At 34.3% G+C, this 19,806-nt stretch overlaps 1 protein-coding gene across 1 annotated transcript; it reads left to right on the top strand.

Annotated features, from left to right (window-relative positions):
- Positions 1–1,792: 1,792 nt before the first annotated feature.
- On the top strand, positions 1,793–16,709 carry RYBP (ring and YY1 binding protein). The gene is made up of 3 exons (XM_076129882.1): positions 1,793–2,073; positions 6,029–6,201; positions 8,593–16,709. Exons 1-3 carry the CDS (start codon positions 1,938–1,940, stop codon positions 8,695–8,697), a joined length of 414 nt encoding a protein of 137 aa, XP_075985997.1. The 5' UTR covers positions 1,793–1,937; the 3' UTR covers positions 8,698–16,709.
- Positions 16,710–19,806: the final 3,097 nt, after the last annotated feature.

Here is a 19,806-nt window from a genome sequence, read left to right as displayed (position 1 = left end):
CACTATGCTGTACATTGTTTTCTCTTTTAGAATATTTATAGTGATTGACACGTTACATCAAAGCAGCAATGTACTGAATAGTGACCATCAATTTGACGTACACTAGCTGTCAACTGAGATACGTGATAAGCCCGCTGGTTAGTTAAAAAAGTAGGTAGGTATTGCATTAATTTCAAAGATTGATTTGTTTAATTTGAAATTGTAATCTTAATAAAGACAAACATAATATTACGTATTTTTCTTGCAGGGGCATCTAGGCAGGCACTAAAGGTGAACAATGTAGATAATAGCGTCATTAAAACTTTCGGGAACAAAATAAATAAAAAATTTCAAAACCTATGACGCAGATATATCTTCATTTGCCATGATTTTCATTTCCAATTCCAACAATATGTTGGAACAAATCAAAGTTTATAAATTGTACTCAAAAGTGTCAAAACTCTCAATCTGAAACTAAGCTTTCTAAAACAACTACGTTGTAATTCATTCTAAGACCTCCGTACATATTTAGTCAAGTTACGGTGGTACCTATTATATTTTCCTGAATCCATTGTCTTTTTCTTTGAAATTCAATTCAGCGTCGCAATGATTCATTCGAATTAATCGCCACTGAGAAAATGTCTACCGACTTCAATTTCATAACATTCTTATATTTTTGAGGCAAAGATCATCTACACTTGCAAATATCTGTTACTTTTATTGAAGCTGCTTATCTACTGATCCAATTAATTCACCACTATAGGATAAGTATCAAAATGCTAATCAGATGAAATTTGGCAGTTGTTGCATAGATCTTCTGTAATTTTTTATTTAGCAGATAAATTATCTAACTCTTATTTAAAATCTCTCATAGCTCATAAAAGTGTCAAATAATGAGCTGCAGGATCCCTGATAAAGCATCCCACGCGAGTAAAGCCGTGAGCAAAAACTAGTGTTGCATAAAACAGAACACGTTCGTAACATGAACTAAAGCGAAATGTTCTCAAACCTTGACAAACTCAGGTAGAGAATTTCACATAGGTAGTTTGTCTAAAAAAAGGTCGACATTTCTAAGAATTCCGGCCTTTATAGAAGTGCCTTTTTGTCGTTACTTCAAACCTATTCATTTACTACACATAATGTAATATTCGACTCTATTTCTCAAAATATAGAGTTCAAATTCTCTTGTTAACTAGGTTTAGTTATTAGGTGTGTGGTGGTAAGTATCCTGATCGCTTATATTATGTGGCTCTTACTTGTTATGATATAATCATTGGTGAATTCCATGTTTGTACACGTTCTTTCGTATTACAAACGATATTGGGGGTCTAAGATAAAAAAAATACTTTCTTTAAGATTTATAAAAACATTTTTTTTATATTCTTCAGCTAAAGGAACAATTTCTTACATACTGTCGAGATATTTATTAAGTAAAGCGATAATTATAAAAATATTGCAAGCATATTATTATTTACTTTTAATGATGAATGTTACCCCATTCTGGATGCGCAGATTTTTAAATAATTTATTGTATCGGCTGTTGTGGTGGTATCACAGTGAAAAAATAGTATTACTACATTTTTAATATGTACTAGGTAGTTATTTTTCAGAGATTTTTTATTAATGAAACTTATTTTGTGCAAAATCAAATCCGCAAAAAGTTCACACTTGACCACTTTTTAAAGTAAATTTTATGATGCTGCCATCTATTGGACGAAAAACCAATTAGAATTGTTGATAAAACAGTCCAAAGAAAGTGGCGCCCTCGCGCTGCTTTACCGACGCGACATTGACTACCTGTCATGGCGTAAAAAGTGTACATTTCTGTGCACAGTAAAACAAAAATAATGATTCTCAGACGATTTATTTTAAGTTTGTGTGTTAAAAACTTTTGTTCACAACAAAAAGTATCATGATTAACGTGTGTTAGTTCTATTTAGACGTAAGTGTGTGTTAAAATGGACAAGAAAAATGCCATTCGGAGAGCCAAGAGGCCGTCAAAAGTGCTCGAAGAAAATTATTGGGATTGCAGCGTTTGTACGTACAGAAATAATGCGGAAGCCTTCAAATGTTCGATGTGTGATGTCAGAAAAGGTAATACAGTCGATACATTGCTAAATTTCGTAGTCCTTTGTCTGACAGGCGTATGTGAATGACCCCATAATAATTTAGCCTACATACTTAGCCACGTAGTTTGGAATGTTTATATATCGGCATAATTATAGTACTTTTATCGCCCGTACTTACGTGTGCAGAAATTTGCATAATTTAGGTATTAGTTTCTTGTACAGAGGTTGTAATGTCACATAACCTAAAATGGGCGAACATAGGCCAAAACTTGGTATTGATTATTACTAACGAAGTCGCGTCCTTGCCAATGTTTTGGGTACGCCAAAGTTGTATAGCTATGATACCTTTTACGTGTAGTTATCGACATAAACCGTCTGGCTAGTTAGTAATACAGCTAAGCCTTTGTTTGGAACCTATTAGGTACTAACACTATGTTATAGATTTTTTCCTGTACTGTAATGGCCGAAAATATGCAAAACAAGTAAATTACACCGCTGTGCGTATATTTACTTATCAACGCAACTGTTTTTCTAATAATTAACTATTCTAACAAGGCACTTTTATATCAAACAGACGTACACTCACTACAAAGTTCGTTAACTCGTTTAATTGCATAGTAAATTACTCTCGTATTAAAAACTCTTTTAGAAACTCCAGATAAACAAACAATCTTGACTGATTAACAATTTATGTAAACAAATCTGTGCATTCCAAGTTTAAACGCCAGAAAACTCGACTGTACTACTGTATAAACCGACCGAATTGAATACTCATAGCAACGGTGATTGTGGAATCGGTTTTCCGACTTCCGAATTCCGTTGGGTAATGTTCGTTGACCTTTTGACGTAAATATCTTTGCTCTTTGAAGGACAGATATAGGTACGTAGGCACGTTTTACAATGTTTATGGGGATGAACAGAGCTCTCAGTGACTTGGCCTTGTACGTCTTGATAACCTTTGACTAAGAAACGTTATTGGAAACAACAAAATGACTAATTTATTACATAGATTTCACGTACCTATATGCATTCCACATAACTAACTAGTAGGTACCTATTTAGTTAGGTAGGTACCTACCTACCTAATAAAAGATTAATATACCTAATTGATTAAAATGCTATAAAACAAACATACCTATGACTTAACGTTTATCTAGGCATAGATTACTAATTTGAATCTGTGTGACATTTAAAAATCCAACAAGATTTTATGACAATAACTAGGTACCTACCTACCTACTTCAAATGACTTTTTACACCTGTTTTATGGGATTTTCTTATAGAAAACAGAAACAATGTACCTATTCGAAACAATGTTATCACACATAGTAGATAGGTACGTAGGCCCTTCGTAGGCAACTCAACATTATAGTTCCAATACACGAGGATTTTTGTCAGCGATCAGTACAAACTTAAAGATGTTCCTTGTGTCCCTATGTTCCTTAACTGAAAATAGTCGGGAATCGGAGATTAATGTTGCGTTCTGTACGAAGGTCTACATTTTTTTCCTCTTGGAAACTACAATAAAACGAATTCGCGACTATTTTTCCTTTTTACTGATTCTTGTACATATTTTCCTAATAATATCATTAAAACGAACTCACATGGGAATTTTTAAAACGTGCTAGGGACTAGCCGCTTGCTCCATAATATTAGCCAAGTGCGTGTTTATAAACAAGATTCCCACACTAATTCATTTATTGTGAAGTACTTTACAAGTAGGTAGGTACATGCAAGGGGCACATCTGGCGCAATAGTTAAGGTGGCCGCCACCTTAGAACTGGATCCCATATGTTTAATTTTCACGACAAAAAACGTTTTGTGCGGTAATAAATGCCAAAGTAACTTCTAATTAACTAAAGCGATCAATATCAGCCAGTCTAGTCTAACATCTTATAGCTAGGCTCAAGGTTAGTTAAAATGCCGATACCATAAACTTCTGTCCGCTATAACTATACGACCCTCCTTACTAGTCCTTACATCCCTTCGCATTTCGAATACACGCTGAACCTCAACCGCCCCGCGGCGAGAACAATACACCCTAATGTACGAACTGTGTTGCTACGCGATATGCTAAATAATACCGAGACTGAGAATGTAAATAGTTTTATACTTAGCAAGGATATTGTAGGGATACGTTTAATCAATCTTTCCACTTTTCACTAAAGTTTCTGGGAACATTCCACCCTTATTTTTTGTAAGGCTTCTTACGTCTTGTAATTGCCCGAAATTCACTTTATTTTCATCCAAACCATGGGTTTAGTAATATTATAGAAGGGAAATTTAGAAAGACATAACGTGCCAAACTGTGCCAAATGTTGATTAATCGATCAATTTTTCCGTGACGTATACTTGTGGAAAAATTTCTTGAGGTCTAATGATCCTGGTCTTGTTGACCCAAATTAATGTTTACTTGCTGTTTTCAAACAGCATTTAGCATACGTTGACCAATGTCGATTCACTATTACTCTGGCTGGCCTAAAGGCATGCAAAATATGCAAATGCCGCTTCAGATCAATAAGTTTTTCGATCTTGTGGGTCTCTTAGTACGTCAACTACGGGTACAGGTTTGAAATTCTGTATACCTAATGAAGTCTGTAGATGTACAGACTTTATCCTATTTAGTCACTTTAGTAACTGTAATGATGAGGTAACGAATATTTAAATTTCTATGCAACATTGTTCGCTAAATAAAATATAAGTCAGAGCGATCGTAAACATTCTTACGAATTTTATGACACTCGGAGGAAGTGAAAAACAACTTTTTCACAATTTAACGTGCAAGCACTGGCAAATTACATACAACAGCTATCACTTACAAACTAGAAACCGTATCCCCTACTTACTCGATTCTCCACGCAACGATAACCGTGCATTACAAACTTATCTCTCCGTCGGGTAGTTTTCTTCACAAAGATTTTTCCTACGTCGAGATGGCGTGCACTAAATCCCGATTTACGTCGCTAAGTACTGAAGTCTAGCCTCTTACGATGTCTTTGTTTCACGTCTACTTCGTTCTGAACAAAATGCCGGGCATACTTCGCGTTACTATAAGTTCTCGAAGTTGTTTCTTATCTCATGAATGGTTTTCGAGTTCGCTTTTATTTTAATGAGGTATATATCCGTGATAATAATGTCATTAAGTAACGTAATTTGAACTGTTTCAATGATATAATTAGACTTCTAACTATAATTCCAAGATATTTTCATACTCTTATAATTTTACTTTAACCTTACAACACGTGAGGTACCTTTAGATCTACCTTTACGATGCTTTAGCTTTAACTTATTAAAGTTCTCAAAATAATCGATAAAAACAAATACCGAAACTAATTCTTTGCGTGATTATCATCTAAGTACAACCAATTCGAATTTGCCAACATTATTATCTCGTATAAAGCTAAAAACTAGTTCGCATCGAGTTTCCCTAGTATCTCGTCTGGCTCGGGGGACGCATAGAGTACGGAGCCCCGTCGCCCCGGGGCTACACGACCCGCTGAATGCAATACCGCCCCACGGCGCCTGAATATACGAGTACCCTCCCGCACAGTCGCGGAATATTTTCACTGATATTTGAAGTTTTACTACAGCTAGCTTCGTTGTATATAGAGAAAGGATTATGAACTCAGTTTAATAATGAAACATATGAAAAATAGGATATGATACAATGTTTAATAGCAGGACAAAATTATGATTTTCACTCAAAATGTCGTCTGTTAACTTTATTCGGGCAATAATTTTCAGCAACCGGCTACTGAATTAATTCCTATAAGTAATTTATACACATTTCCAAACTGAATGTCATTATTATTCGTTTAATAAAGTAATCTGACGATGGAAACATCTCTTAGTTATCGTTTTTATTCTAAACGTATACTAAAGACCTCTTAAACTATACCCTTTTACGCCTATAGTAATACCCGTTATAGATGTTTTATAAAGTGGAAATGGACTATTTAAAAGTGCTTCTCTTCCTCCAGGCACATCAACACGCAAGCCACGCATCAACCCAGCGTTGGTGGCGGCACAAGCGGCCGGCACCGCGCCCACCAGCTCGCAGAAGCGGCCGCGCTCCGCCAACTCGCTCAAGAAGAAGCGGAGACACCCGCCCCGGCTTAGCAATGTTGATCGAAGTTCGGCACAGACTAGAGAGGTAATGAAACCAAACAGTTTAATACTATTATAAATAAATAAATATAACCCATTAATGTCCTATAATATAAACTACTGGACTAAGGTCTCCTCCCGTAATTAGGAAGGGGTAAGGCCACCACGCTTGTCTACTGCAGGTTGGGGCTTTGCATACCTTCAAGAACTGTTCTAAAAAACTCCAGGAATGAAAGGTTGTTTCACGATGTTTTATTTTAGGCTGAAAATAATACGAAAATCTCCGTTTTTCAACAATTTTAGTCTTCCAGCGACTACCGCAGTAAAAATCGATTGAGGATAGTATACGAGTCGCGTCTGACATTCATCCCGCGAATTAATTTTTATGACAGTCGTTGTTAAAAGGCTAAAATCGTTAAGTACCGAAGAGTAGCCTTGTGTACAAAAGGGCCTTAAAGTAAGCTAACTTGGACATACCTAGCTGTTTTAGAAAGCTTTAACGTAGACCCAGTGCAGAGGACTCTCGTTTAACTGTTCTATTCATCGGGCGATCGAGGCGCAATAGCGCTCGTCGTTGCGCCCTGCAAATCTTTCTAAGTAGACCTAAAACCTCAATTTTTAATGCTACAAAGTAATCGTCGAATCTCGTACGGATAGAAAATTTTCGCTCAGGTCTTACTACACTAGATTTTCAACTAAGAAGTACCTACTTTTTTCCTATAACCTTCGTTTATTACTGCATTGTTAGTAATATCGTCATTTGTCGATAACGATACTCAAAAGTACACAGTAATTACTGCATAACTATTTTCTATAGTCATTACAGAAGATACTGTACACCCTGACATCTCACTTACGTACAAACGCGTCTAATTTCCACAGAAACCTTAATATCCGTTACAAAATGGTCTTGGAAGTGTTCACTGGCATCATCATCAGGCTTGGCAGGCGATAGATGAGCGCGCAATTTTGTTATTAGTCCCCTGACCAGCGCTGTCTGTGCCCTGTTATTACTCCTTAATAGGCTTTAACACCTAGCTTATGTGCTGTTATTGGGCTAAGGGCAATTTTCTTAAATGCTGCTAAATTATATGATGTGATACATATAGCTTATGTGATCAATCGTAATTTTGTAAGAAAATGTCGCTTTGGTACATACAGGGTTAGATGTATCGAATGAGCGTATATTATCGTTGCATGTACGAAGTAATGAAATTTCGTAATTAATGGATTTTTTGAGAGATTGTGAGATGTTTGGATGTCTGGACAGGTACTCTTATTTTTTTTAAATCAGTCTCTCGAAGTTTTTCAAAATCAACTTTTCTATTTTATTTTATAGCGTTTGCCGTTTCGTCCGCGTGGACTTTAGTTTTCCCGTTTCATAATAATTTCATATATTTTATATAAAAGTTTTCCCCTCTTTTTATCTCATTCCGGGGTAGTAGCCAAATATCCTCTCTTAGTTCTCTTCTATACTTCCTAAAATATCTTCATACCAAATTTCAACTTTATATGCTCAGTAGTTCAGGTTGTGCGTTGTCCATTAGTCAGTCACTCAGTAATAGAAGAGTTTCATATACATTGATTGATATCAACCTGCTTCTAACCGTTACCTTCTTAACCCCATTAATCAAATCAATGTACTAAATTCTGAAAATCTAATTAAGTATTCTAGACTCTCCTCATTACATTTACGATGTTGATTTTCCTTACTCATCGAGTCTATCTTATTGATCGATTCGCACGTACCTAATACCGTTAGGTATACACTCTTTTTCAACACTATTGTCAGTCTAGATTAGTTCTAGATGTTGTGTCAGATTAAAATAACCTATTAAGGTGCTATTACGTTTGATCAGTTGCCACTCTTGAGTACCGGATTGTCAAATATTGACGATTGATCAATTGACATTTTGACAATTGACAATTTCTCAGCAAATAATATTAATCTTCAAGTACAAGTTCGTAAGTTTTATAATTAGATTAATTCATTTGTTTTTCATTTACTGTTTCTACTGTATATAACATTTTTGGAATTTGATGTTCTTACAAGTTTGAGCTGATTTCGGGCCTAGTTGTTAAATATGAATCTTTAATATTAATTATTTTCTAGTCTTCTCTTGCAACTATTCAATACGTTTTCATTCTTTGAGAAGAATGACAGAACTTGTAGTTCTTACGAGTGGATCTTTTATATTTTATTATATTACTTATAGTTACTTATAGTCATAATAGATTTCTTAAAACTTTTCTTTACGTCTTCATCCTTTTAAATTCTAACAGACCTCTGTACTGCCGTTGCTTCGTCCCCATTCATACATATCGTGTTGCCAATCTTCTTATACCGTTCGCAAAGCGATAACCATAGAAAAAAAACCTATCAAACGCGCTATCACCTTTAAATAACCAATTATGTAATAAAGCTGTTTGTCGCCAGGTAACTGTTAGCGGAGTAACAGTTGTTATAACTGAATACAAGCCGAAGAAATCAGTGTCGAGCAGTTCAAGTGATGTGGAGTCTTCGAACGACGCGAGACCATGATCTCTAGTTGGCCTCGCACCTGCGTCGGATGCTGTTGCGTAAGCTGTTATATTTTGACCCTTGATCACTTATATTTCAGAAGAAACCTATTGAGAATGTTTTAAAAAGTCCTTAGTAAGGATTTTCAAAATTCGCCATTCATTTTTTCAAATAAAAATGTAATGATGATCCTTGGATGGTGTCATCTTGGTAGGATTATTTACATCACAACTGCAAAGTGACAGAAGAATTGATTTAAATCATTAGGTCGATTGTAAATTGTAATCCTGTATTTTTAAGGTTGAGGGTCTAAAAATGCGATGTGTGGAAACTTCTAATATGAATCACAATTACCTATAAAGAACTGTTCAATAGAAAAGTGCCGTCCTTTTCATTCTTTGTACCTGTTGTAGCACTATTTAGTCAGACCATATTCCACCATGATATTGGCTGATTTGACCAATAAAATACCTTTAAAAAGTAACATTTTAAAAGGTTTTCTGTACTAAGAATTGAATTTTTATAATGTTGGTATTAAAAGTTTTCACAATCGTTTTATAAAGAACATCGATAGATATCGCAAAGGCATTCGACGCGGTGTCGGCCAAATGTCCATTTACAAAGGGACATTAGTATAATGTTTTGTTATTTAAAATTTTACCTAGATATTTCTTTCAATGATATATTTATGAACATTTCTTCCTTTGTAGATATTCTAAAGGTGTGTTATTAGAATTTGTATAAAGTCTAGTTGTACTTTTTTGTTGAAAATATTCGATATCGCGCTGTCGATATTCGTGGGTTTGTCAGAGGCGACTTTTAGTTTCATACTAGTTCAGTCGCAAGGCTGACTGGCGACTGTCGACAATGCGTATTGAATCTTTACTATCTAAATGCTATTAAGGTGGGTCCAAATAATGATACGAAAAAATCTGTGCCCACTTTTCAATTAGACTAAGAATAATTTGACTTTAAAGCGTAATCGTCTGAGAATTACCAACTAAAGTTTTACGTAGTTTGAAATTGTTATGCGTCTCGGAAAGTTTCGAAATTGAGGCCTGGAATACACTTGCGTAAAAACATATTAGGGATAAAACGAAATAAATAAACATCACAATTTTAAATAGCATGTGTATATAGGCCTGGCCTAGAAATAAATTTTATATCACATGATATAACATTTATTTCTATTTCAATATAAAAGCTCTCTGACAAAAACGGTCGTATTTCTTGAACGGAGATTTCCGAAGGTAAACGAATATTCCCGAGGCGTACAATAAGATTTTTTCGACCGTATTTCTAGTGCATAAGTTCAATTTATTAGCAGAAATCATCAAAAGGTGCCGAATGGTGATAAACGTAGTACGGTAAGGATAGTTGGCAGAGATATGATGCTTCGATTCGTAACTAAGCTTTACATAATGCCATTTAATATCTCGAAAAAGAAATAACTTATTTTAGATGTAGGTTTTATTTCGGTGATATGTCAAAATCACATAATTCACTATTCGAACCAAAATCCAGATTATGGATATCAATTCCAGCATCTGGATTTACGTCAGATTGACGGTTGTATCCAGAATCTGGAGTGTGGTTTTGAAATGGGCTTGAGGATTTTGATGTGTGATCTATATTTAAATGAAAACAAATTGTAAAGGATTGTTGTAAATAAACTGTAAGACCAGCTGGTCACTGCCAAAAGATTGAATTGTATATAGGAAAAAATATGAGACGACGGAAACGTTAGTAATTTTAAAAATATTTTTCATATATTTCAACGAGCCGGGTGCTCGATTTTAATTCGGTAAAGGACTTGCATGGAAATGAGGACGAGGAAAAATGGATTCTAGGTAGGATTACCTTAGGATAATAATATTGTTCCTTTGATCATAGAACGTTAAATACACTAGTTCTTATAGTCTAGAAATAAAACTGACGGTCAATATTAAGTGCATTATTGCACATTATCTCGGATAAGACGATATTTAATTTTCAAGACGGTCACATTTTGCCTTAAAACTGAATAATATTACAAAAGAAACAGCAATAAAATTAATTTTCGAATATTGTTTCAAATGAAATAAAACGCACAAATTGATGAGAATTGAAAATATTTTTATATTGAATATTAGGTTTGCGAAGTTTTTATAACGAGCTGCATAATTCAAAAGTGATTTTAAATATGAAATTTTAAGCTGTGTCTAAGCTAAACGCGGCAGGAATACGTGGCACGATCACACGACAACCGCGGGATCTGCGGGCTTATCACGTATCTCAGTTGATAACTAGTGTACGTCATATTGATAGCCACTATGCAGTACATTGCTGCTTTGACGAAACCTGTAAATCACTATAATCTAAGGGAGAAAACAATGTACTGCGTAGTGGGTTCCAAATAATTGTCAACTGTGATACGTGATAGCCGTTCAGAAAAACGTTCGTAGCCACGCGCGTCTGTTGCGTTAATTTTTAGATACACCTTTAGAATTGCTGAGTTTGTATTTTATACTCTACTTTGGAAAGTAGATTACAACTCCGGAAAACAAAGAATTTTTCAGACTCTGCGTGATGCGTATCATCACAATAATACCTACCAATTTTCATTAACACAAATAAATCGGAAAGACACGCGATCAGTTCCTATGAATTTAATCAATTTGATACTGAGAATTCTTAGTAATTAATAACGAAATATACAATAGTTGTAATATATTCGTAAATTCTTGTAAAAATGTCGGAAAACTTTTTATTAAAGCAACAGTAGTAACGTATGGCCCGGAAAATAGTCAGCGTTGAACAATTCTTGTAATGACTGCGATTTTCAAGCGTGACATTACTGCAATCGTGTGACGAGTTTACACTACCAATTGACAAAGGAATGTACATTGACGGAAATAAGAGTCATTTCAAACTTATGAAACCGTATCGTGTAATATAGTTAGGTTGCGTAATAAATTAAAGGTCAGTGAACTTGATTCTTTCCTGCAGTTGAATAAATCGAATAAATTAAAAATTGCGTTATACTGATACTATTTGCAAAATCATTTAAAGCAATACTTTACCAATTTAAATAGTAATGGGCTATAGCAATTTGACGACCTCCGTGGCGTAGTAGTTAAGGTAGCCGCAGACTTCGTGGGTTCGAATCCCACACGGAACAATTATTTGTGCTATCCGCATATACCTAGTTGTTTCGGGTCTGATTGTAAATGTGTTAGTTGTTTGTATGTTTGTAAAATCAACCGCGACACAAGAGCGTTTCTTAGTGCGGGAGTTGTCTTAAAAATGCAAATCAGAATTTTGGTTAGTAATTTAGATTATTTCAATATTAAAAGAGGTTTTAAAATAAAAGCCGAGGTACAAAGATTGCAGCAAAGAATCATGTTCACATAGGAATTTAAATTGTTGTAGATATTGTTAATGAAATTTTAACTTAGGGCAGTTGCGTGTACAAATTCATTCACCGATCGTGTTTGTTTGACTAGCATATGGTTTAGCATTAGATCATAATGCTTCTCATTTAAACCTGTCTTTTAGGTCTAATATTTCCGCCATTACAAATCAGTTTTAATAAGAAAGCTAGTGAAAACTAAACTACTGTCTCCCGTTAATCATCTTCCATTGAGAAATAAATTTAAGAAACGGTGTTAGTTAGTTCCTATACTTATTGTTTTACATTTAAATCAAGTCATATTCAAGGCCTTTGATAATTAAAAATAACAAAGTTATAAAATAATTGTCAAATTGATAAACAAGGGGCTTATTCCCGACAGAATCGAATTTGAATTCGATTAAATCAAATTCGAGCTTATGTAGTTTTAAACTGCAAACTAGCGCGTGGTCAAACAATGGTTTTAAAATTAAAATAATCAAATAAATAAAAAATCCAAAAAGTTTCACTTAAAACTAACGTCCAATCATGCGATAGTTTGGTATTTAAGAGTTCGATTTGACATTACCTAAACTATGATTAAATCGTATTCGAATTCGATTCTGCCAGGACTAACCCCCGGTTTCTGAGGTACATTTAGCGGTAGTTTATCTATTCAGTAGCGTTTAAATTAATACAAAAAAAACGCTATTGAATAGATAAACTACCGCTAAATGTACTCAGAAACTGGGGGTAAGCCAGCTGGAGTTCTTTAACCAAGCTTACGTATTGTGAATAAGTATGGGACTACCCTAACACCGTAACCGTATTTACATACAATATTTTTATACCCCTCTCTTCTAAGTTACCAAAAATACTAGCGGCCCTTTAGTTATGTTCCTTCATGCATTGAATAAGTATTTATTCTAGCTTTAGTTCTTACATTTTAAGTACTACGGAATAATAGGCAATCGCTGTAACGAGTCACTTCACCAATTGCAAATTCGCAAATCGAGAATTTAAATGATATAAGAATCACCAATAACGGGGCTCACGTTTGGTTTTAGAGTGTTTAACACATAACCCTCTTTAGTTGTCGCAGTCGGGTAAAAATCGAGTGGGAAGTACGAAGACTCGACTTTTAAAACCCTAGATCCGTGATTTAAATCCCGTGTCTTTAGAAATTAGGTTTGTTTTTTTCTTTATCTATTTGGATGTCCATAAGTTTCCACACTATAAGGACTTATTATAGCGATTGCCTATAAGTTCCAATTTTAACAATTCAATATTTGACAATACATATTGGCGTCTCGACTACATATAATATATTTTTGTCTTCTTTAATCTATTTTAATGAAATCTATTTTACATACAGTCTCGCGATCAGTTTTCTATAGAATAAAATAGTTCTAGCGCACACAAGACTTACAACTTTGTAAACGCCCACTAACAAAGTTATATGCGTCTCTTTTCTTCTTAGGACTTTGTTAGCTAGAGAGAAGAGGACAAATCATTCGGCGGTTGCAAGGAAAGTTAATTGCAAAATAATAATGAATTTAGTCTAGATTTCGATAGGAACGTGATATTGTGTGTATCTTTTTAACTAAGGACTTGTGTAATTAAAAAGTGCATGGAATCGGATGTAGCAAAAGTTAGCTCGCAAACTATTATTTTAAGATAAAGCGCATTGAAGCAGTAAAATCGGGTAATTTACAGAACACCAATTAATAAAATTAAAAGAAGGATTGAAATAAATTATTTATAGAAAGGAAAGTTTGTCAAGTTCGTAGCAAATGGCGTTCTCTGGTCTCCATCTACCCCTTTAATAAAATTGTTATTTTTCCTATGTATAAATTATTTTCAATACAATCCATTGTAAAGATATCTAGACGTTATGCAGACGTATTTATTTCTTCAAGGAAACGTTTATTTGTATGAGGCGAGACAGTCACGAGCTGTGACGTCACAATACACTTATGCTGACTATTTCTTAGCGACAAGAATTTTAAAACGGATTTAAATTTTTATGTTCACGGTAGAATATTTGAACATCATGATAAAACTACTCAATCAGAACTCAGAATTAATGCCCTCTGAAAAATGTGTTAACGCACTTCATATCGCTGATGTCTAAAGCCTGTTTTTCATAGCCAGTAAAAAAACAGTGCTGAGTCTTCCGGTTCCACTACTTTTTAATAAGTATTGATTAGCCTATCTGCTGGAATTGTGGCAGATTGTCACATCTATCGAATAATTAATCAGACGCTTAACCACACACTGAAAACAGCCTGAAATATAATGAGTTCCGATCAGACAAGATTAACACTTTTTAGGTTTTACTCTAACGGATGACTAAAGTTTACGGAATGTCGGTTCTTAAAGCCGGATCCTATGTAGTAGGTACAGCAAAAGATGTTAGTGATTTGGTTTGTCTGCTATGACGTCACTATACACTATAATACATAGTTGTGGTAACAATTAGAGGTCAGCTTAAAAATTGTTTTTTGTTTTACCTAAAAACACTGGTTTGAAATACTTATGAAACTTTATACGATAAGACCTCTATAACGTATAAAAATCAATTGCCGAAGTTTTTAATTTTCTACTAACTGCTATTGTATGAAAAAATGGTAAAGAAATCTGGAACACAACAAAGCATTGTCCTTAGTAAGTAAGTAGAACAGTTTTATGCCGTGGATTGAAAACTTTTTACTACTAAGTAATTAAAACGCTAGATGTTTCATTTCGATAAAGAAAGCGCCGTTCGAAAGTATTACTAGAGTTGGACGTGTTGCCCATTAAAAATATGGGTAGATTTTTAACGTTATTTTTATAAAATGGCAACACCGATGGAATAACGCAATATTTTTATTTGAAATAATTAAATAGCAATAATTATAAAGCGGGTGCAAGTTTTATAATTAGATACGTTTTTAACATTTGTATGTTTGTAAAGAAATATAGATGTACCGTCACTTCCCGATATTTCTTCCTGAACTTACACCATAGAAAATAAATCAAATAGACTGGCTACTTTGTGTAGAAAAATGCGTAGAATTGTGATTAATAGTAGTCTGCAATAATAGCCAGTCTATATTCGCCTTGCCACTAGGTAAATACGATGAGACGATCCGATCTTAGACTCATAAAAAGCCACAAAAAATCACATATTTTGCCTAGTGTAAACCTAGCCTAATTGTAAATAAAAAACATTATTGTCGCAGAGTTATTGTAAATCTATTTATCTTCCTAATCCTTCCCTAAGTATAAGTATATAAGCAGCTTTATATATTTTAGCCTTAGCCTTTTAGTAGTACAAAATACGTTCTTCCCATAAATAAATATTATAGATGAATGTTATTGCCATTGAATCTCAAATTTTAGTCTCGTTTACAATTTCACTGCGACGCAACTCACGTAAAATGTTAACAAAGGTTGAGTAACCTAGCGGTGTGTTTGGGAACTAAAAAGAGCACAATCATATTGACAGCTGTCATTTTTGACATCTGTCAAAGTTTCTCTCAACACTTTACTGAAGTCTTTATTGATTGTTACTTAAAAGTAAAATATCAATGGCAATGTTTTTCTTGTTTGTTATCACATGAAATAAATGTCGATTGTAGTTTAAATACTATATTATTACGAAATTATTGACTCTTGTTAGTTTCCTAAACGATCTCTAGGTATACTTGCCAATAATTGACCGGTAATCAAACTTTTACGTTGCAACAGTAAGTCTGTTTCACTCCGAAGTAACGGAAACCTTAACATCTAGTTACAGTCCAGTACTTTGTTCCGTTCGACTGCTGAGAACGGTCTACCGTTGCCACGCTCGGTAGACCGTGCTATCAACATTGACTGCAAATTGCGGGGCAGTTTGAAAAAAAAATACCCATACCTGTTGAGAATAAAACACATATGGTCATTTTAATAGACAAACATAGTAACATATTGTTAAAAACGAATTTGGAATATTTAGATACGATGTTGATGGAGTTAGATAAAAATCTTACTAGTAAGTCTGTATTTTTGCCTTTCATTTCGATAGCCATTTGGAACTCAAGAATCGATGTCATCGATAGATATTTGCTAATAGACTGGTTGGGTTCTATCTCTTATTTGTATTATTAAAGTATTTTGAGAAATATGGTTTCTTCTTAATAAATAGTAAGGATGAATCTTACTGCTCTTTAAACTATGTTGTTGTCGATGATAGAATGGAACAATTACTGTACAGTGTACTGAATGTATAATTTAACAACTAAAATATATGTGTTGATTTGGAGTGAAGCCAGGCTTATTTTTTCCTTAAAAGACTCCTATTGGGCTATTTCAATGTATAGATTTATTTCTACGATCTTGATGTATAAATAATTTTAAGTTTTAAGCGTTTGAATATTTGTGAAAAAAATGAACTTGTGCGAATTAATTAATGAAATTGCTAAAAACTTATTTATTCTCTCTTATTTATAATCTGTGGACTCTGCGGAGTGATATAGTGTTGCAAGTAATAAAAATATTTTTGTAATTTGTCTATGCGCAGAGTCCCGCTTGTCTATGATACGGTTGAATGTTAACTTAATGTGTAACGTAGAGCTAAATGTTAATTATTTTTAAGTTCTATATCAATGTACTGTACTGTATATAAAGGATGTGGAAAGTATTACTGAGTTTTAATTTTTAAACCCAAGAATTTTTCAGTGTGGAAGTAAACAGCTGGATGGCAGACTTCAAAATGCGAATAAAAACGAACGATTTCCAACTATTGCAATCATCAACAGAAAAACATAACGATCTGCCATATCTGTACAAATATTTCAAGAAAAGCAACACATACATTCTGCTACGCCTTTGATTTAAAAACAACTAACACCAAACGCATACAAACGGGTTCAGAACGACACAAAAAGCGATCAGTGACAAGTATCCTTAATTAATCAAAATACTTCCAAAGGTTCAAATAAAAAGGTGGATAATGCCGGTGACAGCCCTAAGCGGAGCGCGGCGGCGCCTTTGAAGTGTCCGCGCGGCTTTTTGTAGCGAGCGTGCAGGGCTGCGGCATCTACGCTTGACAGATTGAGATTATAATGTGTTCGAGAAGAGATGGTGCGAGATTTGAGTTTTAACCTGCATGCAAACTCAAACCACGCACCATTATCTTGGTAAGTCAATAGCTGGACTTAGAAATTATTTTGACTAAAAGTTGGTATACCTAATCCAATTAGTACCTAATGTTCTAGTTTATTAGGAACGCCTTAAATCTGATTCACTATGTAGACCGTTTTTCTAAAATTGTACAATATTTAGGTAATTTTAGATGATGCGAACGAGCAAAGAGCATTCTCACACTCACACACAGGTATAGTTGGCAATTTGTTGTTGGTTTTTTACTCAGTGTCCCTGATTTGATTAGATTGCCATGTGGCACAATATTATCTCATATACTGCAGGAATATTTATTGAAAGAGAAACTTAATATGATTTAATAGAGAATCTTCCCTTTAAAAATCTTTCTAACGCATCTAGAGTACGCACTCTAACCCAGCGTACGATGTTCAAACTCCATGCATACCTTTTTACCGTGTCGGTGTTGTGTACCTTCTAAGATTTCTCAACTATTTGCGAAAAAAACCAACGCTATGTGACTTGTAAGAGCTGGAAGTAACATTAAACTACTTATCAAAACTAGAAATCTAACAGTGAAATACGCTTACGATATCACTCATTTTGTTTGTTTAATTTTTACTTTTTATTGCGGTAGATAGCTTTGATTTGTTCATAGACTTTTGAGAATTTATAAAATTGACGTCGTTTCTTTGTCATTAAACATGTGTTATTCAATTTATCTTGTATTTACACTAGGACATAGAAAACAGTAGGGTGTTCAAAATTGGTCAGCAAATAAGCAATAGAACAAGAATAAAGAATTGGGTTCAAGGAAGTGTGATTTTATGTATGTATGTATAGATAGAATTATACATTTTCGAGGAAACTAAGTTGAGAAAAATAATGAGACAATGTGGTTTAGGAGGGAACCTCAGTTATCTTGAGACAATCCTCAGTTGCCTTCCTATCATTCTAGGGTAAACAGATATATTCATACCACTTTTAGCATTTAATTCTTTTTTATCGTTTTTCTCCCAAAAATTTACCAACCATAAAAACCTGACTTGTAAAAAACCATACAAATGTATATCCAGGATTTATACCTAACATTCAAAGAGGCTTCTTCAAAAACTTTCTTCAATATTTTTAATTGCAGAACACTTATAATATCAAGATAATCTACAACGTGTGGCGCCGGAGCGGCATCCAGTGGCATCGTCTTACCGTAGCCAGCGTTGCGTATAAATTCAATACTGGTTCGCTATGTGCAAACTGCTGGCATATTAAATTACCAGTCGGTAAAGTTATGTTTACCTCTAGTTATGTTGCCCAGTTGGTAATTTTATGTAGTAAATTGCGAGCTTTTATAAACGGGATAAGGTGATGGCATAACAGTAAAATGGATTAAAATCTTAAGTATACTACTGTAACGCGGTTTTCTACTATCGACAAGAGGATAGGCTTAAACAAATTTTGCCTGAAAACCTGATTAGCGCCCCTAGCGGATGTCATAGACACTAAATTTAAGGAAAATTTTAAACGTCAAACTAGACACTCGAACGTACTTAGTACCGACTGTAGAAAATCGCACTACGAGTAAATAACTGTTGTAGATGTATCAGTAATATGCAAAGTATGCAAATTTGTATATGCAAAGATTTTTGAGATCGATATTTTTTTGTTAAAATATAGTGCTTCATGCTATTCCGGAAAAGAATATATTTCTATTTTGTAAAAAGAAGTGTTAACACTGAGGTGAAGTAGTTCCGACTTACCGAGGTTATAAACAATGATTTATGTTTCTACGCCTGAACAACGCTTGTCGGCATCGATCAGCATTTTACACAGAGCTACTGTTTAACAACAAAAATGCATATATTTTTGCGAAACGTCTCAGAAACTAAAATATATGTTCTTTTCGGCCAAAATGCTCCAAAAAAGAAACCCTTATAAGATGATCCATATTGAACAGAAACTATAATGTCTCTACCAAAGCCGAAAGATAACCAAAAACCCCTGCCGATTCAGTACAAACGTTCCGAATTTCCCTTAATTCCCGATCCGTCCCGAATGACTCACGAGTAGCCATAACCTGGTAGGCTCGTAAACTGCACATAAAAAATACTTTTCACTTTAGGACCCGTCTCGTTAAACGCACAGGTAACTCCATAATAATTTTATGGGCACAATGTTACTGCTTCTCTCGGGAATATACAGTATTGTGAAGCTGAGAATTTAGTTCTTAATGCTGTTCGTAAACAAATTAAAACTTGTGATAAATTAATTTTGCAGCAGTAAATCATGCTTATTTGTATGTTATTTGCTTTTTATACAGATGCAAAAAACAAAGTAGTAAATTCGCGATGTGTAACTGAATATTTTTGTTTGTCTGTGGCATTATTACTTCTAAACGAATGAACCGATTTGAATGCGGTTTAATACTACCACATTTTGGTTTAATATTACAATTATTTTAATAACTGATATTTGTTTAATGTTGCCAGCATCCATGCCGAGGTCTCTGTATACCGGACTGTAAATTAAAGTCATACACTCTGTCTCAAAAATCGTCAGTCCAGTACCTATACTAAAAGAAGATCATAAATTTTGCCTGTTTTAGTGTCCAATTCTCACTCGACCTCATTCGACACCCG

This window comes from Anticarsia gemmatalis, chromosome 23 (assembly GCF_050436995.1).
Source record: "Anticarsia gemmatalis isolate Benzon Research Colony breed Stoneville strain chromosome 23, ilAntGemm2 primary, whole genome shotgun sequence".
In the NCBI taxonomy this organism is placed as follows: Eukaryota; Metazoa; Arthropoda; class Insecta; order Lepidoptera; family Erebidae; genus Anticarsia; species Anticarsia gemmatalis.
This window is presented reverse-complemented; position numbering and strand designations above follow the sequence as displayed.

Coding starts and splice junctions, on each gene's coding strand:
- RYBP (XM_076129882.1), top strand. CDS start 1,938: ATGGACAAGAAAAATGCCATTCGGAGAGCCAAGAGGCCGTCAAAAGTG. Junction 2,074..6,028: donor GATGTGTGATGTCAGAAAAG/GTAATACAGTCG, acceptor CTCTTCCTCCAG/GCACATCAACACGCAAGCCA. Junction 6,202..8,592: donor GTTCGGCACAGACTAGAGAG/GTAATGAAACCA, acceptor GTTTGTCGCCAG/GTAACTGTTAGCGGAGTAAC.